Source organism: Balaenoptera musculus, chromosome 5 (genome assembly GCF_009873245.2).
Source record: "Balaenoptera musculus isolate JJ_BM4_2016_0621 chromosome 5, mBalMus1.pri.v3, whole genome shotgun sequence".
NCBI lineage: Eukaryota > Metazoa > Chordata > Mammalia > Artiodactyla > Balaenopteridae > Balaenoptera > Balaenoptera musculus.
Genome location: NC_045789.1, coordinates 46139233 through 46162102, shown reverse-complemented (window position 1 = coordinate 46162102; position 22870 = coordinate 46139233). Strand labels below are relative to the sequence as shown.

The 22870-nt window shown below is 42.9% G+C and overlaps 1 protein-coding gene across 5 annotated transcripts in view; it reads left to right on the top strand.

Moving 5' to 3' along the window:
• Positions 1-22870, top strand: part of FRAS1 (Fraser extracellular matrix complex subunit 1) — a 445822-nt gene that overhangs the window by 408714 nt on the left and 14238 nt on the right. For 4 of the 5 annotated variants that reach the window (XM_036852337.1, XM_036852339.1, XM_036852338.1 and 1 more), the window contains 9 exons: positions 1280-1467; positions 2922-3197; positions 7045-7277; positions 9252-9412; positions 11447-11661; positions 14527-14677; positions 16361-16468; positions 17492-17651; positions 21157-21273. In XM_036852337.1, the coding sequence (XP_036708232.1) occupies positions 1280-1467; positions 2922-3197; positions 7045-7277; positions 9252-9412; positions 11447-11661; positions 14527-14677; positions 16361-16468; positions 17492-17651; positions 21157-21273 (1609 nt within the window). The other variant, XM_036852340.1, reaches the window with a different exon arrangement.

The window sequence follows — 22870 nt, the reverse complement described above, 5'->3', positions numbered from 1 at the left end:
AGCCTATGATTTGGTTGAGCGATGGGAGCACTTGATTTTTTAAAAATATACATGAGTTTTTGTATATTTTTGAATGTTTGTCATTCAGCAAACATTGGTACAAACCACTGTGCTGGGCCGCTCAGCGATTACTAAACCCAGAAGGCACAATCTCCATGCTCAAGTGGTTTGACATCTACTAGGAGGTGCTATGAAGATGAGTCAGGGAAGAAGGATGGGATTCAGGTCACAACCAGCTGTTTAACTGTCTGATGTATTTATTTAATGGAAGGAATGAGACAGAGGAGGAGTTGAATTGTATGCTTGGCTTTTCCCCAGAACTTTCTGGAGCAGTATAAGGTGAAAAGTCTGTTATAGAGCCTGGCACCATTTGTGATGTAGCCAGAAGTGGGCAAAAGTGATAGAAGGCCTTTTCAGAGATGTGTTGGCAAGTGGAGGGAGAAAATGACTTCCTTGGAAATGGAGGCGGGGGGGGGGGGGGTCTCTGTATGTCCCCGTCACCCACTGGAGCTTCAGAGGGCTTTCGGCTCCATCCCATGTGCGTCTGGTTCGTGTTTACTGGGAAAGTAGGTGCCCTTCCTCCACATCCTCACAAGGACCTCTCTTCCAAGTGTCTTAGCTTTTTCCTTTTCTGCATAAGCATCTGGGGGAAAGGCAGGTGTTAGAAGTAACCTAGCCCAGATGTCTATAGGAGAGGAAGAAGGGCACCTTGACTATTGCCCGAGATATCTGCACCTTCAGAGAATCACTTTACAGAAAAGAAAGGGGGTTTCTGAGCTCTAACCCTCCCCATCCCAGGCTGCCAAACCTTCACATTATTGTCTTTGCAGAAATGGCCTGGTAGGTAGCCCTTGAGCTATCGGCCCCCAGGAGACAGCTTTGAAGGATGGTGTGCAAACGCCCAGCCACACAGGGGCTCATGCCTAAATGTAAAGGCGAAAGAAAAGTTAGGCAAAACACCTCATGGCCAGGGTGGAGTGCATTTTGGATCATAGATTTTTATTACCACCAGCTAGTGTCAGGCAGGGGCCGTTAATCCTCATATGGTGTTGCATGGTAAATCTGCAGTACTGAGCCTCCACCACAGGTGGAATTTGGCCAAGAAAACAGATTTCTCACTTGAGATGGGGCCAACGTGATAAGCAGCCACTACATTGATAGGACACCTCTGAAAGGAAAGGGCATATTTCAACATAAAGCCTCAGCAGTGCCAACCTGCACTGCCTTAAGTGGGTCACTAATGAGGACCTTTGCCCTCTTTGTTCTGTCCTTGGCGAAGGTGTGGATCATATCTTCTTTAAAGTTGAGATCCTGTCCAATGAAGACCGGGAGTGGCATGAATCGTTCTCCCTAGTCCTTGGCCCGGATGACCCAGTGGAAGCTGTGCTTGGTGATGTGACCACTGCCACAGTGACGATTCTAGACCAGGAGGTGTCAGGGAGCCTTATCCTGCCAGCGCCGCCCATTGTGAGTCTCTCGACCCAAAGGATCGTTGCTTATGTCCTAGTAATTAGATAAGAACTTGAAAGAAGCAGGACTTCCAATGCTGCACGTCTTCATTTTTCTAACACAGTGATTTTCTTTTCTTTTTTTTTTTTGTTTAACATCTTTATTAGAGTATACTTGCTTTACAATGGTGTGTTAGTTTCTGCTGTATAACAAAGCGAATCAGCTGTACGTATACATATATCCCCATGTCCCCTCCCTCTTGTGTCTCCCTCCCATCCTCCCTATCCCACCCCTCTAGGTGGTCACAAAGCACCGAGCTGATGTCCCTGTGCTATGCGGCTGCTTCCCACTGGCTATCTATCTTACATTTGGTAGTGTATATATGTCCATGCCACTCTCTCACTTCGTCCCAGCTTACCCTTCCCCCTCCCCGTAACACAGTGATTTTCAACCAAGAGCGAGGGCTCTTGTCCTTTCCCCCAAATCCCTCATTCCCATCACCTCTGGGGAACACTTGGCAGTGTCTGGTGACATCTGTGGTTGTCATGACTGTCACACTAGGTGCTATTAGCATCTAGTGGGTGGAAGTCAGGGAAGCTGCTAAACATCCTACAATACACAGGGCAACACCAACAGCAAGGAATTATCTGGCTCAAATGTCAGTAGTGCCAAGGATGAGAAACCTTGTTTTGACATAAGCGTGAGACCAAACCATACTGAGACCTTAGTCTGATAAAGACAGAAGGTACAATACAATTGATCTTCTCATTTCTTTGGTGGGACCTAGAAGAGTAAAAAAGGAATATTACCCCATATCTATTATCCTACATACTCGCCACACGCATAGAATTAAGTATCTGCAGAAATGTACCACCGTGTTTCCCAGTTTGGGGATGAACAGAATGAATGCACCGACTTCACAGTTAGGAGGAAAATGTGTGGAGGTTGCCAAGGAGAATTTAACCCATGATAATGAGCTAGTCTTAATAAGTCTTATAACCTCCCCCGACTAGTCTCATAGAGTAAAAGGATCATTTCAAAACATGTCTCTTCTTTGACCATGGAAGAAATATACTACCTTTATTTACTCCTGTTATGCCAAATGTGCTACTGCATACCATTAACAATTTAATGCAACTTTAAACTAGTAACTGCCGTTTATGATATAGTTTTGGTTACTGTGTATGGGGGGGAGGGGAGAGTATTTTTCACATGAGTGATAGGGCTCTGAATTAGGAATGAGACCAATAAGATAATAAAGCTTTTAGCTCACGGGGGAGGAAGATGTTCTCCACCATTAAAGATCTGCAGTATCTTTTAGGGATGCCTGGCCAAGCATTGTTAAAACTGCTGCTATATTTTAAAGAATCCCTAGGAGTTAAGTGATCTCCTGAATCTCTGGGGAAGGGAGCCTTAGTTCTCTGACCTTCCCGATACCCACCCCGGGCTGAAGCTTTGTTGCTCCTTTGCAGGTTGTCACACTTGCTGACTATGACCATGTGGAAGAGGTTACCAAGGAGGGAGTCAAGAAATCCCCCTCCCCGGGCTACCCGCTGGTCTGTGTCACCCCCTGCGACCCCCATTTCCCCAAGTATGCCATCATGAAGGAGCGCTGCAGTGAGGCTGGCATCAACCAGACGTCCGTGCAGTTCAGCTGGGAAGTGGCCACCCCCACTGATGGCAATGGGGCCCGGTCTCCCTTTGAGACCATTACTGACAACACGCCATTCACCAGTGTCAACCACATGGTAGGTCTGTTTGTGGAGGGAGAGACCTGGCGTTTCTCTCTGTTACTCCAACTCTATCACATTTCTTAAGGTCCCTGCATGGCATTTGATATAAAATAAACAAATAAGCAGGTACACAGAGTACACACACAATCTTTTTATTCTTACATATAAGGAAAGGTAATATGGTGTAGTAGAAAGAGAACTAGGCTGATACTCAGACAACCTGTTTACAAACCTTGATTCTGTCTGTTCTTAACTACATGACGTTACGAGTTCACTTAACCTGCTGAGTCTCAGTTTCCTATCTACCAAATACCAAGTCCACTTAATCCACTTGACAAGGTCATTGACACATCAGATATATAAAAATGCTCTGTACTGGGGAGGGTGTGGAGAAAAGGGAACCCTCTTGCACTGTTGGTGGGAATGTAAATTGATACAGCCACTATGGAGAACAGTATGGAGGTTCCTTAAAAAACTAAAAATAACATAGTATGAGTGTGTTTCATGTTTGGTAATTGCAATCATTGTTGCTTTTGTTGTGGTCATCCATGTACAATGCTTGGTGTCAGTCTATTTATGTCTTGTAAAAATAAAATACAGTGTGTGTGGGTGTGAAAAAAAAACAAAAAAACAAAAAAACAAAAAAAAAAAACAAAAAAAAAACTAAAAATAGAATTACCATATGACCCAGCAATCCCACTACTGGGCATACACCCAGAGAAAACCATAATTCAAAAAGACACATGCACCCCAATGTTCATTGCAGCACTATTTACAATAGCCAGGTCATGGAAGCAACCTAAATGCCCATCGACAGACGAATGGATAAAGAAGATGTGGCACATATATACAATGGAATATTACTCGGCCATAAAAGGGAACGAAATTGGGTCATTTGTAGAGACGTGGATGGATCTAGAGACTGTCGTACAGAGTGAAGTAAGTCAGAAAGAGAAAAACAAATATCGTATATTAACGCATATATGTGGAACCTAGAAAAATGGTACAGATGAACCGGTTTGCAGGGCAGAAATTGAGACACAGATGTAGAGAACAAACGTATGGACACCAAGGGGGGAAAGCCACGAAGGGGTGGTGGTGGTGGTGGGATGAATTGGGCGATTGGGATTGACATGTATACACTGATGTGTATTAAATGGATGACTAATAAGAACCTGCTATATAAAAAAATAAATAAAATAAAATTCAAAAATTTTTAAAAAAATTAAAAATAAATAAAAAATAAAAGTGACCTATAAATGAAGTAAGTCAAAGATCCCAGGTAGGTACAATTAAGGATTACTCTTCTTTTCATATCTCGTAAACCATTCAGTAAGGATTAAGGTATAAACTCCTTAAGGACATGGACCGAGGGTTCTCCCACACTTGTATATCCATCCCAAAATAGCCGCCACGTTGATGGCACATAGTAGGGACCAGTTATTAAACAAAATGAGAGGATGCTTGCTAAGCGATGAGCATTTTTCAAAGCCCTGTGAGAGGACATGAAAAGAGGTTCCAAATGCAGTTGGTGTCCTCAGCGAGCTAGGAGGCCAGACCCACACGTCTGCCACCATCAGCAGTGAACAGTGGTGGTTCTCTCGACCTCAGGAAACCATCCAGTACTCTGAGTCTGCTCCTCACACCCATGAAGTTCTTCAGAGGAAGAGCTGTAAGCAGTGGAGAGTCAGGCTCCGCAGACTATCTGGCACATAGTAAGCGTTCAATAATTTTTGGCTGAAATGAGTGCCGTTAATAAGTTTGGAAATCAGAAATTTCTTTCAGACTGAATTTCTCTAGATTTTTCCCTACAAACCCACAGTTTGTTCTCACTTTAAGAAGTGCCTCATGTGGATGGGGCCCTAGTGGAGGAGAGCTGTTAGATGTACACGGGAGGCTTTGGATAAAGCAGGTCCTTCGTGTCCATTGTCTTTGGCACAGCTTAATCAGGAAGGCCAGAATATTCATTCTTTTGCAATATAACCTAGTTTGAGTTTAAACTATCTTCTTTATTATTATTAAAAATGTAAATGGCAAGACAGCGTATTGTTTCATAAGTATCTAATTCTCTGTTCAACAAAACCATGAAGGGGTTTCGTCTGATTTGAGCCAAATATACATTTGTAACAGGTTCCAAGTTTATGATTTTACTTCATGCTTCAGTTTTCCTTCTTGCAATGAATTGGTGACTAATACTTTTACCCCTGTTTCCTTTGCTCTATCTTCATTTGTTCAATTATTTATTTAATACCATTGTACTGTATGCATTTTTGTAAGATGCCTCAAATCCCTTCTGAACGAAGTCCATGTATAAATAAATAAATAGTTAGCAGCTAATTAAAACATTTTAATGGAAAAATCTTCCATTTTTAATTTTTAATGGACTTCAGCGAAAATTGTTTCCATGAATAGAATTTATAGGTTTGTATGATTGCTTTGCGGGAGGTCTATGGCACACAGAACTACTAATTCTTTTTTCTTGTTATGTATTTCCCTATCTCTATGCACTCATAACCTATAGAGTTTTGGTGACCTACGTTGCCTCTGCATACATTGGGTTAAGCACTCTTATGGATTCTGTATGTCTGGGAGCATGAGAGAATCTGTAGAAAGACTTTCAAAGGCCAGTAGGTGCACAATATTATGTAACAACCTACATGGGAAAAGAATTTGAAAAAGAATAGATATATGCATATATATAACTGAATCACTTTGCTGTACACCTGAAACTAACACAACATCGTTAATCAACTATACTCCAATATAAAATAAAAAGTTAAAAAAAATAATAAAGTTATTATTTTTTTAAAAAGGCCAGTAGGTGTCAGAGGCCAAGTTCTCAAATTCAAGTCTGCATGTTATTGTAACCCTTGCAACGTGTGTAGTAATTAAGTGGGAGGTGAGGGAGGGAATAGAATTAGGGAGGAAAGAAAACTAAGAACTCCTAGAGAAGAAGTATCTTTCCTCTGTATCCTGATACCATGCCCTCAGCAAAAGTGACTTGGAGGCAACAAGTCTTGCTGGAAGTGCTGAAAACCAGTTAAGTGGTTCTTATGCTGAACCTAATATATAAAGAGAACAACTGTCACAGGGAACTAGTCATCTCTGGGCTCTTGCTGCACATCTGTCAACTTGCTAGTTACCTAACTTACCACCTTAGGCTGTACGTACACACTGCTCTGTCCCTGGTGCCTGGCTCCTGGTAGAAAGTCAATACTTATGCGGTAAGTGAACGGATGGATGGATAGATCAATAGATAGATAGATAGATAAGTGGACAGATGGAGGGATGGATGGTGGATGGTGTGGACTAAGAATGCCGCCTGCCATGTCAGTAAACAAAGGATGTTGCAGCCATCCGCCACTATAGCCGATGGTGCACCCTGAGGAGACTCGGGATGAGAAAACACAGGATACTGGCCCCAGAGAGCTGAGGTGCATATCAAAGGAATGATTTCAGTGAGCCTAAACTCTTGCATCTTCCCATACATAGGAAAGTGCTCAATTCCTTAACTTGAGGTATCTGGTTTTCTTTACTTAAGAGTAATCTTTTGATGTTTGGACTACTGGTCTTTTGTTGCAAAAACTCCTCTATATTCTGGCTCCCCCCACCCCCCTTGCCCCTTAGGAGCAGGTCTCTCAGAATTATCTGAGATGCTGTGTCTCGGGCTTCAGTCCTCAGTTTTGCCCGCCGAATAAAACATAACTCTCAACTTTTAGGCTGTGCATTTTTTTTTCAGTCGACAATAGTCTTCACAGATTACCTTGTACCAGGAATTGGTGTGGCATATCATCTGGAAGGTACAGCGTGGGAAGCTGTTGAAGTAGTGTACACGTCTGAGGTGCTTTATTCTTCCTGGTAGGTCCTGGACAGCATTTACTTCAGCCGGAGGTTCCACGTACGTTGTGTGGCCAAGGCTGTGGACAAGGTGGGCCACGTGGGGACCCCCTTAAGGAGCAACATTGTTACCATCGGAACAGACAGTGCGATCTGCCACACCCCAGTGGTGGCTGGGACAGCCCGAGGTTTCCAGGCTCAGTCCTTCATCGCGAACTTGAAATACCTGGACGTCAAACACAAGGAGCACCCCAACAGGTCAGGCAGGTGGTGCCTTCCGCGAGGAGATGGCAGAGAGAGTCTCCAGCTATGCTTTCTGTGTTTTCTGGGTGGGACAGATCAATGAGTGATGCTTCTGCAAAATAAGAATAGTGGTGATGAGTGCTTCAGAAAACGTTTATATTCTTTGAAGGCCCCCTAAGATCTGGCCCCTTGCTATCTTCCTAGCCTCATTTCCCTCACCTTGTCATTTTCACCTGCCAGGCCACTCACAGGGCATCACGTGTAACTCCCCAGGGCTTCAGACTCTCTTAGGTGGCATGCCTCCGACGTGTGGTTACTCCTGGCTCCAACTCTCCCTCGCTCCCTTCCACTCAGCGTCGTTAAATCCCATTGTCCCACTATATCTAACCCATGGCATCTCTTCTAGGAACTTTTCCATCATTTCCCCCAATTTAATTTGGAAGCTCTTCCTTCCAGCTTTTCTGGTACCCATGTCTGCCTCTCTCAGAGCATTATCATTATTCATTCTCTCCTTGTCGCCCCAGGAGATGATGATGGCAGGGAACATGACTGTTTATTTTGCATCCCCTCTGCCTAGAACAGTGCTTCTTGGCAGCTAAGAGGCACTCACTAAGTGTCCAGTGAGCAAATGCGTAATAACACTGTGTAAATTGTAAGTCAATGGACAGATGTGCTTTTATTTTTTCCCTGTGCCACTATGATTTAGTTGGAAAATGGATGCTTTCATTTTTGCATGCAAAAAAAGAATTTGTGTATGTTATACATATTCATTAAACCTCATAGTATTTATGCGTGTGCCTTTATGAGCGACTGAGTTCAGAGAAAGGGGTTCATTTGCATGAAAAAAAGATTTGAACATGGAGCCAAGAATATGCAAATCCTTCTTTTTTTCTAACAGAATGAAATTTATTTTTGTTAAAAAGCAATAACAGAAGTGCCCAGGGTTACTACTGACCCCTTCCTAGCAAAAGAGCCATCCTGTTCATGTTCTGAGGTTCTGATTCCTCTTTAAAACATGAGTCTTTTTCTGGAAGGCAAGCTGTAAAAACTCAAAACGCACCCTCAGTAAACAGGCTGAAAATTTAAACTTGTGCAGTGAAAAAAATGGCAGCCCCTAAGTACAGTTCTGTTGTGTTGCAGTCTTAACCAATATTTATTAAGCTCATATTTTATTTAGAATTGTGTACTACAGGCTCTGGGGAAACAAAAGAAGGGAAGGAAATGGTCTTTTGCCCTCATAGTGGAGAGGCAATATAAACAAGAGTCTGAAAGCACACAAGAAATAGCAGCCAATATAAATAAGTTACAGATTTCCTGGTACAGAGGCACCTAAGTGCGGAAGGATGTAGATCAAGGCAGAGCTTACTGCAGATTGATGCCAGTGACGCCTGGTGGCCTTGTTGGACTGCAGGGAGAGAGGGGAGGGAAGGCTCTTTAAGTTGGGGAGAGACCGTATGAATAGTGGTTTATTACTATTTGTAGGCTTTTTTCCTGGGTATGGGTACAGGCCTTAATGTTTAAGAGCTCAGTGATGTCTTTTTGGCACAAATACTTTAAAAAAAAATATGCAGCGACCCCAACCTCCGCAGACACTCACGGTGACAGAGAAGGGCAGCAGTACCTGTGTCAGTCACTCGGCTTTAGCTCATGAGGAAACAAAGCTTCCACTTAAAGCAGAAGAAAGCTATAAAGTCACTTGTGATTGTGATGTTATCTTTTCTTGCACACACACACACACAAAACCTATGATTCTTGATTGCTATCAGTCCTGAGTCTGGAGGATCTCCTGGGGGCTGGAGAGAGGAGAATAACCCTACATGCACATCATACCCTCATGTGCAGAGAGAAATCCTACATGGAAAGCTTCAGAAAAGAAAAATTGGTAAATTCATTGATGAAGACAAATTGACTTGTGAGAAAGAAATGTACCATATTAACTGCTTAGAGCGGGCACCTAAACACTGATTTCTACCCTGTTTTTTCCCTTAGAATCCACATCTCAGTGCAGATCCCACACCAGGATGGAATGCTGCCCCTTATTTCCACCATGCCGTTGCACAACTTGCATTTTCTACTGTCTGAGTCCATCTACAGACACCAGCACGTCTGCTCCAATCTCGTCACCACCCGTGACCTGAGAGGCATCTCAGGTAAGGGAAGAGTCCCCTGCTGGTCTTCCCAGCCCAGCCCAGTGCAGTGACCCTTAGGGATATGGCTAAGTGCACTCTGCTTTTCATGTTTTCTGGTCCTCAAAATCTGCATGGTTAGTGGATTTCCTCCTCAGCAAGCAACCAAACACAGGCAGCTCGGACAGTGGAGTGAACAGGAAAAAACAAGGAACGTGGAATGAAACCGACAGGTTGACTGTCCCTATTCCACTCCTTATACAACTGAACAAAAATAGCTGGACAGCTGTGAGCCAATTGCTTTCTTACCTGTAACATGAGGGTAACAACTGCTACCAATCGAGGTGGGGATTAAGTGTGGCTACATTTTTAAAGCGCCCGTCTTGGTAAATTTTAGCTCCTTCCTTCTCCCGTGTTTGGATCTGTGCTCTAAAATCCCATCATCTCAGCATTTTAGAAAGCTCACATGCAGATGTTAGATGTTATAGGATGGTTCTCCGGAAGCAGGAGCTGAGGTGGAGCTTGGGGTGTGAGATGTTTATTTAGGGACCCACATCTCCTAAAGGGAAGGAGGGGCTGGGCAGAGGGGGAAGTCAGCCTGAAGGGCAGCCGATGAAACGCCTCTTCAGGGAGCTCTGGAGAGAGCCCATCCGTCAAGCTTGTCCTGGGACAGCCCCAATGGACAGACCTCTCTATCCCACCTCTCTCAGTCCTTGAACACAGACTGCTCAAGCAAGAGTGTGACCTCGGGCTCTGCAGCTGATGCAGACCTGAGGGAGCTGACAGCTGCGGTAGCGCATCTCCGTGTTCAGCAGGGCAGACGTTTTACTTTACAAAGAATCCCGTCCACTTCCATTCACCTTAGCAAGTGCACACTAAATGTGCATTTCCTCCCTTCGCGCCTGATGGATCATTTCACAGTGTTTCGGAAGATAGAAAAGCATTCATGTGCTCTTCCATATTCATTAAGCGTCACTTTGGGTAGTGATGGTCTTTATACAGTAGAAACTAGTGGAGTGTAAATGATTTGTAAATCACTGAGCTACAGATGAAAGTTTAATTGGTCCACCTATGCAAGCTAGTGAAAGAAACATACCATGTTTATAGGGTGAAAGTTTGCACCTCTTCCTACTTAAACACGATTAAATTCAACACATGTTAATTGAGACCTTAGTCCTTGTGGGGCAGAGGGCCGGGTGCTGGTGTCAAACATTCTAAGAAATGCATCAGCTCTTTCAGAATACTATAGTTGCTTTGAGTACTATACAAATTTTAACCCTAATATTCTAAAATTGTATCTGTATTCAGCTCTCCGCTGCCTAAAGGTCTTCGTTAATTTAGAACAGTTCAGTTGCTTGGCAGCCTTTGATCCAATGATTTTTGCCTGTAGCAGGGGAGGTTTTGTCAAGCATAATTAGCGAGCTATTTACTCATTAACACAAAATTAAGACTTTTTTCTCCAAGAGTTCAGAAACCATAAGAGACAGGGGAGGGAGTCAGATGTTTGTTTGCTGTCTCTCCATAAAAGCTATTTTTTTAAAAATTGGTCTTAAAAAATAACAATTCATCATTAAATAAATTGATCTTAAATACCGTGCTTTCAAAAATAAATAATGATAATAATTCATCAACAAATTCTCTGTATAGTAAATCCGTTTCTTCAAGAACTGATTGTGAAGCACCGAACCAGACTGGCCAGGTGTGAGAGGCAGAGCTTCAGGGTATTTTCTTTTCCTAGACATACCAGGGCCACCGAGCTCTGGCTTCTTCATTTTTGGTCTTGTCCGTTCACCTTTTCTTCCCTGGTTCCTGCAGCCTCTTCCAGGAGTCTGTGAACCCAATCACTCTGTTTAGCACATGACAGCAGGCAGATTACAAACTCCCCTCGCATTCCCACCAACCTTGTGTTGGGAGCCCTGAGCTGCTCTACTAATCGTCTCAGATGGAGGGAAAGCTCTCTCATGTCCCAAGGATGTTTCTGCTCTCCCTACCCAGCTCCTGGGCAAAGCGCAAGCCCACAGACTGAGTTACTGTTCCTTGCTCCTCCCTCCCCTGCAGAGGCAGGGTTCCTGGACGACAGGGTCCACGACAGCACGGCCCTGGGCCCTGGCTACGACCGCCCCTTCCAGTTTGATGCCAGCGTGCGGGAGCCCAAGACCATCCAGCTCTACAAACACCTGAACCTGAAGAGCTGTGTCTGGACGTTTGATGCCTATTACGACATGACTGAGCTAATTGACGTCTGTGGGGGGTCCGTAACTGCCGACTTCCAGGTGGGTGCCCCGGGGGTCTGTCTGAAGGCTGCGTGCATCTGGGTGTCATGAGAGACTTTGTTCATTCCTGAAGCCCTTCAGCTGGCACGTTGCATCCTGTCGCCCCCAGAACTGCACCGACCAAGGGAGTCTTCTCTATAAGTCCCTCAAGAGAGCCCTTAGCAGCATCGTGGCCAGAGTGAGCCCCCCAAAGTCCTCTAAATCAATGAATTGGAAAATTAATGTGGAAAATGTTTAAATTAAGATGAAGAAAATTAACTATCTGGCACAGTCATTTATATAAAAATCGAATAGTTTTACTTCTCTAGGTATATATGTTTTTTCCTCTGGGTATATTTTGGAAAGCCAAAAAGATTTACCTTTGATGGGAAAGTTACTACTAAGTCGTTGTGTTCTCCCCACATGCGGAAATGAGTCCAAATGACAGGTGCAGCACCCTATCTTTCCGCAGACAAGTAGAGCACTGTTGTCTCAAGCATGGAGAGGTAAACTGCTGAAAACACCTTGCTTTCATACCTATTCCAAACCTATGCCTAACTGACAACCCTAGTGAAAATAGACACTTTTAAAATGTTTAATAGTCGTTAAACATCAGTAACCAAAAAAAGAAAAAAACGTTATAGCAAGAAGTCATAGTCATAGGAGGGCCGTTATATCAAAGGGACGAGGCTAATGCGTCCTCACGGGAAAAGTGGTTCTACCCAATTTTGAGTAGTTATCTCAGTGAACTAAAAATCAGATGTTTGTTCTTCACTTCAAATCAGGTTTAACCACAGTGTAAAAAGGGAACCCGTAGAGGGACTTAGAGTAATCATTTTACAGAAGTTTCTTCGGTTAAAATTCATTTTGATTCCTTGAGATGGCTCTCATTTTGGTTAACTCTCATTTTGTTTATACTAGCGCCCTCTACTGAACAGAATTTTAAGGCATTCTTAGGTTCTCTTTCTGTTTCTGCAATTGCATAACCTACCTTCACTTTCAAAAATGCAAAGCTAAATGATTGTTTCCTCCTCTGGCCCCTCAAAAATTAGTGTTCTCTGTTCTCCATGACTTTAATTACAGTTCTGGATATTTTTATTCAGCGTATGCTTAAAAAATCACAAAGACAAGGAATTTTTATCATATATGTCCTACTTCTTAAGCCAATACAGAAAGAATATATACACAGAAGTACTTCATTGTTGTCTGTTTCTTTAACAGTAGTTGAAACAGGTGGTATATGGTAGAAAGAATATAGAACTTAGAACCAAGCCCTAGTTCATATTTCTTTATCAAATATCAGCAGAGTTGGATGAGACATAACCTCTCTGAACTCATGTGAAATTGTCTCAATCTCAAATGAGAAGGCATTTAGCAGTGTCTGGCACAAAATAGCTGTGCAGTAAATATAATGGCTGTTTTTTTTCTTTTTAAGGATTAGTAAGTAATATGAATTTAAAGGAGAATAAACTGAAACAGAGGAAAAATTAATTTTGCCAGTCAGCTAGAAAATTTATGGAGGTTATAATATCAACAATGGTGAGATTGGGGCAAGCATATTTAGTAACACCTGTATATTAAGGGAACAGGACATGGTGTGAAACCCAGATAAAATCTGGAAATTTTTTAAAGAAGACAGAGTAAGGCATTTCACAAAAGATTTTTAAGTGAACATGGAATTAGTGGAGTCTTTAGAGAAATTTGGAATACAACTGACAACTTTGAATATGAAAGAATACTTTGGAAAAATAAAATTTTGATGTTCTAAATATTGATAAAGCATTTGGCTCTTTCCATTAACTACCCATGGAAACACTTTACATGGGTAAAGTATTTTCAAACAAAAAATGTGTGTAAGTTCCATAGCATGTTATAGCATTTGGCCAATGACAAAATAAAATTGTTTTAAACTAAGCTTTTTGGTTATAAAGGACATATATATTTATGGAGGAAAATACAGAACACATTTAAAAGCAAATAAACCAACTCCCCTACTCATATACACATATACGCTGTTATCTTCTTCATGAAAGCTTCTGCTCATATTTTGTTACCTTTCAATTGAGTTTTTGTTAATTGCACAGTAAAATGAAAATTACAGAGCCGAATTAATAGCAGTAACAGGAGCCCCTTTAGAGAAAGGTTCCCTTGGAAGTGTGTTGTGCTGCCTTTTCAAACTTATTTCAACAAAGCATTGAATGGGATGGGAAATTATCCAAGTAGGCGAAGCTCTGAGCTGTCTGTTGGTGAGTTTCATAGGTATGCTCTCCAAATCCCACGACCTTCTTTCCTTTTGGAGGAGACGTAAGTACCCACTAAAACATCCAAGTCAGCCTCACGTTCATCCAAGGATCCAGGCTTGGGCATCTTCCCATTTAGGGTTGCTTCATGCTCTCCCACAGCTCACTGGAAACTACGGTCAGCCAGGGACTGTGTGCTGACAGTAGATCCCAGATCTACCCAGATCCTTTGTGAGTAACTGTGACGCCTTAAAAATCTCAGCCGAGGCTTCCAGCAAATGAACAGTGGAGGCAAAGCTTCTCACACTTCAAAAGTGTTTTTGTTTAAGTGTCACCTCCTCAGAAAAGCCTTCCCAGATTACCTTATCTAAAGAAGCACTGGCCACTTCCATCCCTTTATTTACTTCATCTTTTAATTTATGTGTCTCGCTTACTAGGCTGTAGCTTCCCTTAGGGCAGTGATTTTGGTTTTTTTCCACTGCTGAGGACCCAGTTCCTAGCCTGGTGCCTGGCACAATCATGGGCACTTGATTAATACTGAACGAGTGACTGAGAGAATGAAGATTGAACCAAGATGTGATGTTCACATGCCTTTTCATCCCGGAGAGAAATAACCCTCTCTGTGTGCACACTGCTTGCTTGGCAGGTGAGAGACTCTGCTCAATCGTTCCTGACGGTGCATGTGCCCCTGTACGTGTCCTACATCTACGTGACAGCCCCCAGGGGCTGGGCCTCCTTGGAGCACCACACCGAGATGGAGTTTTCCTTCTTCTATGACACTGTTCTCTGGAGAACAGGTATACCCACTGACATCTTAACGAGTCTTACCTTATGCTCAAGCAAGACTAAAAGAAAAAAAAAAAAAAAGTAGTGACTTTTAACAGTGGCTGCATTCCTCATCCTGTTATCCTATGTGCAGTCAAAGGAGAGCCAGGTAAAGTCTAAAAAGTATATAGATCTGTGGTACCTGAAAAAGAATGATGTTGATATATGTTGATGCTGGAAGGCCTCCAGCATCACGATACATTCAGTCCAGAGAGCGAGGGGCCCAGAGTAGAGGGCGGCAAGTGACAGATAGGTCCTATACTGCCCGTTAGGGGGTTCACACGAGCGTGTGTTCTTTGGAATATAGTCATGTTCATTTTCTCCTAGGTAAAAATGGTGTCATTCATGTTGTTTAAGGAGCAAAGCGTCTTGAAATCAGATGCACGGACATGGAAAAATATATCAAGAATAACCTGGGTCATTTTATTCATTTGGCATCGAGTTTGCTCTTTTGTTGCATTGTTAAAAGTAGGGATTTTAACCCTACTTTTACTTCAAAGACTGCAATGCTGAATTTTTAAAATGACCTTCCCCTCAGGCTTGTCTCTGTTATGGCTCTCTTTGAGAGGAGGCCTCACCCCGCCAGGGCCTGGCTTGGTGACAACCCTTCATCTAGGAACTCACACCTCTCTTGTGAGACCCACCTTCTCCCACTGCTGCCCCATGAATGTCCCCTAAAACTCCATGAGTCTCTCCTCCACTCACTCCAATCACTGAGTTGATTTTTGCTTTTTCCCCATTTTCAGTGTCCTATACTTCAAACACAACCCCAAGCTCATTTCCTCTTATTTTATTGTTCCCATTCTTCCTCTCTCCCTCCCTGGTGGTGATTTACTTGATCTGAGGCAGAGTTACTTGATCTGAGGAGATTTCTTTAGATAGGGTTTCACTTCTAGCAATGGAAAATACAGTCCTTCTTTCTGTTAATGGTTTAAGCTCAAATCATTTATTTGCTTTATATTTCTCATAGGAAAAAAACTTCAGGGAGTTTTCACACTCTGGGTCAGATAATTCCTTGAGCTTGGGGTTTTTTTAATTTTATTTTTTCCCCTCCTTTTGTTACCCTTTAGTTTTTGGCCATACTGAACTCAATGGGTATCGTGATTGCAATTGCCCATATTAAAGCCACAGTTGACTCATGTTATGCCATGTATAGCTGGCCTTCTACAAGCTAACCTTTAATTTTCCATTGCTTTCAATATGAAATGTAGCCACCAGGACATTGGCTATGGTTCTGTTAAGTACTGAAAGGTGTCCTGGTGAGGGAAAGAAAATACAGTATGAAGCAGTTGTGCTGTAACCACATCCTGGTGCAAAGTTAATAGCAAGAAGTTTTAGGGACCATTTTTTTCTGAGCTCTGGGCTGGGACCCTGCATCTGGGCTAAGTGGCATCTTCAGGTATAAAGAGACTATGTCAAGAGAATAGAATTGTAAGAAAAGAACCAAGTAGAATGAACTGTCTTACAATGTTAACTGGCACATGTCTCTAAATACTCCATGTTCACACAAATATGTAAATTTGTCCTAAGTTACATTCAAGTAAGCATGCAGCTCTACTTAGAAGTGTCACTGGGATAAGTCGCATGTAGGCTACTGCCTGGGAGACCTTCTCCAAGCCCTCACTTGGATGTCTTGTGTACGGTTGCCTTCCCAGGAATCCAGACGGACAGTGTGCTCTCTGCCAGACTTCAGATAATAAGAATCTACATTCGAGAGGATGGCCGTCTGGTCATTGAATTCAAGACCCACGCCAAATTCAGAGGTAATATCAGTGCCATTTTTTTCCTCAAGTTTTTTATTACTAAGAAACATTCAAACACCGAGAAAAGTTGAAAGAATAGGACAATGAAGAACAAAGTCAACAATTATTAACATTTTGCTCTGTGTGTGTTGTACACACACATGCGTGCGTTCCCATTGTTTTGGTCACACCATGTGAAGACAGGTTGCAGGCTTCATGCCAAGTTACCCTAAACACTTCAGTAGACATCTCCTTAAACAAGGACCTTCTGTTACACGTCGCAACAGCATTACCATAGCCAAGATATTTCACACTGATCCAATGATATCGAGTCCCTATTCGTATTCCCTCTATTGTCTCACAAATGTCTTTTCTACTTGTTTGTATGTTTGTTTATATTTACTTTGCATCTGTTTATATAAAAGGAAGGTGAATCTAATCAAGATTCATATGTTACAATTTGGCAGTTATACCTCTTTAGTCTCTTTCAGTGTAGAATAGTCTCCTTACTTTTAATTATTCATGACACTGCATTACTGTAGTTTTAAAGAGTGGAAGTGTCTTGCTGAGTAACCCTGATCTTTTTAATGATGTTTACGATAGCCTCCTTCCACCAAGGACTTGAGCGGCCCTAAATGAGGGGTTTTTTAATCTGAAATTGATATTTCTATTTATAAACTACTGAGATCTTTCTACCTCCAAGAGACACGTTGGTTGGAATTCAGAGCTAAGTGTGTTCAAGGTTCATTGTCACATAAGGACTCATATTATTGTGAATATGCTCATTAGCATCATTTCTACAAAGCATAGTCATATTGTTTATAAATGTATAGGACCATAATGGCCATCATGAGTAAGGTGATGGGCTGGAATAAGAGGCCATGCTGTCCCAACCTGTGTGGAATATATTCTCAGAGGCAAGTGAGTAGGAATAACCTTGTTTTATAGCAGAATATTAATTCAGTTCTAAGGCTTTTATAGGGGATTCACCACAAGCACGATAAAACTTACAAATAAGTGTGTGTGTGTTTCCCCTTGAAATAGGACAGTTCGTGATCGAGCACCACACCCTCCCTGATGTGAAATCATTCATATTGACTCCAGACCATCTCGGAGGAATTGAATTTGACCTGCAGCTCCTATGGAGTGCTCAGACTTTTGATTCTCCTTACCAACTCTGGAGAGCCACAAGCTCTTATAACAGGTGAATACAAGATGGAGTTCAGGGGTAAATCTGAAATGTTCTCAGTTTCTTTAAGGGCTTTTCTTCAAAAGCTGGGTTTCTATTTTAAAATGGAGATAGAAACAACCCTTTGGCATAGAGAGAAAGAAACAGATGTAGCTCAGATCAGCTTCTGATGTGTAAAGCGGGAAGTGCTCACCTCCCACTGGCCAGAACTTAGTCACATGGCACATCTACCTGCAAAGGAAGCTGGGAAATGTGTCCGACTAAAAGCTTAGTATAATAAAGACATTTCATTCCAGTTACCACAACCAGTGCAAAATCCAGGATCTCTGGTTATCAGGTCCAGATGTCACACCTTATGGTCCAGTGTCCTATAAAATAAATAGCAAGATTTAGTCCTCTCCCACACCCAATATAGAGGTAGAATGAGAATTGGATAAATACAGTAAAACATCCCATTTGTAAAACGGGAGAATAGGGCAAACAAAATGAAAACTTTTACCATGAAAAGGATAATGGAGTCTATTGTAAATATTGTTAACCCCATTTTATAGATCACGAAATTAGAACCATATTTAGCATGAAAACCTTATTCTTTACACTTAAGAAGCGGCAAATTGTCTTAAGAATCATTTTCAAAAAGATTTTTTTAGTTACAAATGTTTGGTCTTATATCAAGTATTTTTTGTGTATACTGATTCCTTTGAAATCAATATATAATAAAATAATCATTAAGGGCTGTGTTTCCTAGAACCTCATGAGATTGTGCATGTACTTGTCCCAATTTATAGGCAGAGAAAAGGTCCTCTTTAAATCCACCGCTGACTCCCCACCGCTTACCAAATGAAGTCCAGCTCTTTGAGCGAGACACACATCCTCCCCTCTAGCCTCACCTCAAACCCATCCTTCTAACCACATTAAACATCGCCCCAGCCCTTGAATCCACCAGCTCATCCATACCTCTGTACCTTTGCAATTCCGCTGTCCTTCCTGCTCTTTTCCTCTGGCAAATCTCAAAGTCCTCTGAGCTCCAGCTAAAATGCTGACCCCTCTGTGACACCTTCCCTGACTTCCCATACAGTGCTAGAAGCTCCTCCTCCTTGTTCACACATTGTTCCAGCTTCTACTGTAACACAGCTCAATATATTTATAATGCTCTAAGTAGAGTCCCATTTCCACTAGATTGTGAGCTTCCCAAGGGTAAAAGGCATGCCTGCTTGATCTAGAAGCCCCAGAACTGCAGGTTTTAGCACATGGTCAGTCCTGAATAAACATCCTTTAGTAGCTAACATTTGAGCTAAGGAGGTAAAATCCATAGATAAACGGCAAAGTGACAGACAACACCAAGTGTTCTGTGCTGTGTGCGCTGGGAGCCGTGCAGAGCCCTGACCACAGCTGCTCAGCGAGGGGAGCTCAGGCCCGGCACGGGCTGGAGAGCTGTCCAAGGCTTCTGGGGGAGGCAGGGCAACTGGTGGGAAATGTCTAGTTTTCAGAAAGGAGGGGAGAAGAACTACAGGATTAAAAACCTGCATCCAGGACTGTGTTTGGCATATTTACAGGGATAGTCAGGAAGTCGACCTAACTCATATTTAAGGATGGGAAAACATAGGACTGTAGCCTGGGCAGACCATGCCATTTGTCCTGCATTCATGTGTTCAACAAATATTTATTGAGCTTTTACTATGTGTCAGGGAAGGTTCTGGGCACTTGGAATACATCAGTGGAACAAATAAAGATCTCTGCCCGCAGCAGTGGACATGATGAATGAGTATAGTATCACATGTTAGAAGGTGATGAGTGCTATGGAAAAATAAAAGGTCGCGAGCAGGGTAAGGGGAATCAGGAGTGGAGGGACATTGTAATGTTGGTTAGGATGTTCAGAGTAGGCCTCATTAAGAAGGAACATTCGAGCAAGACTTGAAGGTGGTGCTAGAATTAACTATGCAGAGTACCGGGGAAGGGGTTCCTGGCGAATTTCCTGGGGTGTCAGAATCCTGGCATGCTCAGGGAACAGCAAGGAGGCTGGCGTGGCTGGAGTGGAGTGAATGAGGAGGAGGGTAATAGGCGGGAAGGAGTTGGGTGTCGGGCCGCCGTGGAACCTTCTAGGCCAGTGTGCGGACTTTGTCTTTCACTCTAGTGCAACAGGAGCCACTGCAGGGTTTGAAGGGAGGAACAACAGGATCTGGCCTGACTTTTGGAAAGCAAGGGTCAGGCATGGACACTTCTGCCTAATTAACTATTTCTGTTAATTAAGAGTTAGTATTCACGTTATACAGGTCAATTTTTATGTAATTCAAAGATAGTATACAAGATCTCATTTCCTGCTGGTCCAAGCTTTGGAGAAAGATAAGGATCATGTGAGAAAACTGCAGACATACAGACACACAAGCTTTGGGGGCATGAAGGGGCTTAGAAACTAAGCCCTGAAAGTTTGCCAGGTTTGTCTAAAATCATACAACCGTGGCAGAGGCAAAGCAAGAGTAGGGTTAGACTATCTTCCCGTTTCCAGCCTGTGCCATTCCACTAAACTGAACACAGGCTGTGTCCTAAAAAATTTTACGTACTTGTTTATTTATGTTTACCAAATCTTTGCTATCACTTTACTAATAAACAGATACAAATAATACAAAAGAAATGGTCAAAGATGAACACAGAGGATGTGAGAACTGTTCACGATCACGATAGTTAGAATTAGGATTCACGGCCCTGAGCACCTCATTCAATGGATGGCAGCCTCCCAGGGCCCTTGAAGAATCTTCCTGAAGCTTCTGGCTGTCTGGCTGCCTTCCAGGCAAACTGCCAGGGCTGGGCCGCTACCGATGACAAGTGTGGGAAGTGAAGTAGGTGAGGCTACAAAGGCTCCACGCTTTCAGGTTCATGACCTACAGAGTCCCACCATAAACATGGAAATTCCCAGCAAGTCATCTCCGAGGAGGAGTGATTTTGTTCTTCAACTTCGTTTAAAGGGATGAAGCTGTAGAGTTTGGGAGCGAAGCCTTGAAACTGAGTGCTAATGAATGGGGGTGGGGCGTTCTCTGGCGTGGGGTCCTTTAACCCTGAGGCCTTTGCCACCTGTTCAATCAGAGCAGCAGCAGACAACACGGTCACATCTCAATAAATAAAAGCTTTTGTAGTGGAGAATGTGTAACAGGGTGTCAGTCAACAAGAAACACTAAACAGAAATTGTCAAGTAAGTTTCATGGGAATCTGAAGGAAATCTAGTTCTGTTTTGCCTTCCCCGGAGCCTTTCAGATTTTTATCAACAGTGTGCCTTTCTCAGCATTTCTCATGGAAAGGACTTGACTGAGTGAAAGGAGCTCTACTTAACACCTCTGGATAGTACTCTAAAGGTTAAAACAATCAGTGATGAATTCCTGAAACTTGTGTTTGCAGACTCATAAAGTTCTTGGCCGGATGCTGAACACGAATATCATCCGAAAGCCGTTTAATGAAGTGTGTTTGTGGGTAAGTAAATAATCTATAAATTGGTGCCTCTAATGACAGTCTGCCTGCGTGTTTCCAGGAAGGACTACTCCGGGGAGTACACCATCTACCTGATCCCTTGCACTGTGCAGCCCACTCAGCCTTGGGTGGACCCAGGAGAAAAGCCTTTGGCCTGCACTGCACACGCCCCAGAAAGGTAGGGAAAGACAGTTGAGCCTCACCATTGCAAACTTACCTACTCGCTAACATTTATTTGTATTTAACCTCAAAACCAGTTTTCGTGGTGCCATTCCGATCATTCCTTGACATGCAGAGTGGCGAAATAGCGAGTCGTCTGACCCACATTCCCAGCTCAGATCGAGCAAGACAACACTCTGCCTTCTCATACTGTAAACAAGTGTTCTTTTTACGGTCTGTTTAGTGCCATGTTTTTCGAATTTTTGTGCTTTGTGTTGGTGGTTTTGCTGTTTAAAGTAGCTCCGCAGCATAGTGCCAAAGTGCTGTCTAGTTTCCTAAGTACAAGAAGGTGGTGATGAGCTAGATGGATTGTTAGATAAGCTTCATTCAAGCATGAATTTCAGTGCTGTTGCCATGAGTTCTATGTGAATGAATCAACAATGTATATCAAATAAGGTGTCTTTAAACAGAAACATGCATAAAACAGGGTTAGGTATTGATCACTGGTTGAAAATGTTGTGACCAGAGGCTGCAGGAACTCGACCCTGTATTTCCCTCAGGAGCAAATGGTTCACTGTTCACTCATTCAGTGTTCAATGCAACGTTATAGAATGTAACTACTGCGGATAACAAGAATCAGCTGTCCATCAGCCCATCCCCATCTCTGACCTGAGACTGTCCATGTTGTGCCAATGTTCACTCATTCAGCCAGTATTTATTCAGCTCTTATCGTGCACTTGGCTCTGGCCTCGGCATGGAGACTAGAGGAGAGGATTAAAAGCCACCTCTGCTCTCAGGCAGTGTATAGTCTAGTGCCACCTTTCTAGGAGCTGAGCAAAGTGAATAGAAAACATTTTAGAGGAAAGATGCTGAAGACAGAATCTGACATTATCATTAAGAGAAGATAGTTTGGAATGCGACTTTCAAATTAATAGTCTGAGACGTGGCCATTGGATTTGGCAATGGGGAAGTGGTTGATGATCTTGACAAAGGGCAGGTTCAGTGGACTGAGGGGGATGAAGCCTGATTTGAGTGGGTTCAAGAGAGGGAGGCAAGAATGTGGAGACAAGAGGGAACAACAATGCTTAAGGAATTTTATTATAATGGATGTCAGATAGAGGGGCATTAGCGGGAAACAGGTGACAGGTCAAAGGAGGTTTAATTTGTTTGTGTTCTAGGGTGCAAAATATTTCAGGATGTTTGTATGCTGGTGGGAATAACCCTATTGGTCTGTTAGGGGAAATGTGACAATGCAGGGGGAAGAGGGAAGATCCGCAGAGCCAAGTCCTTGAGTAGGGCAGGGGATAGACCTGGGACATGAGGGGAAGGGCCGGCCTTAGCCAGAAGCACAGAGAGCTCATCCACTGAAAGAGGAAGGCAAAAGCACTAGCTGGAAGTGAGCAACAATGAGCTTTGAGAAGAGAGGAGGAAGTGAAACAGAGCCGCCTCAGAAAGTGGGAAAGTAAGCACGGTAGGGTTATAGTTGGCAGCAGATCGGCAGTGCTGAGGGCCCCACTGAATTGCTTTTAATATTATTGATGGAAGATGAATAGCACACATTTAAAGTATATACAATTTGGTCAATTTTGACATACGTGTACACTCGTGAAACCACC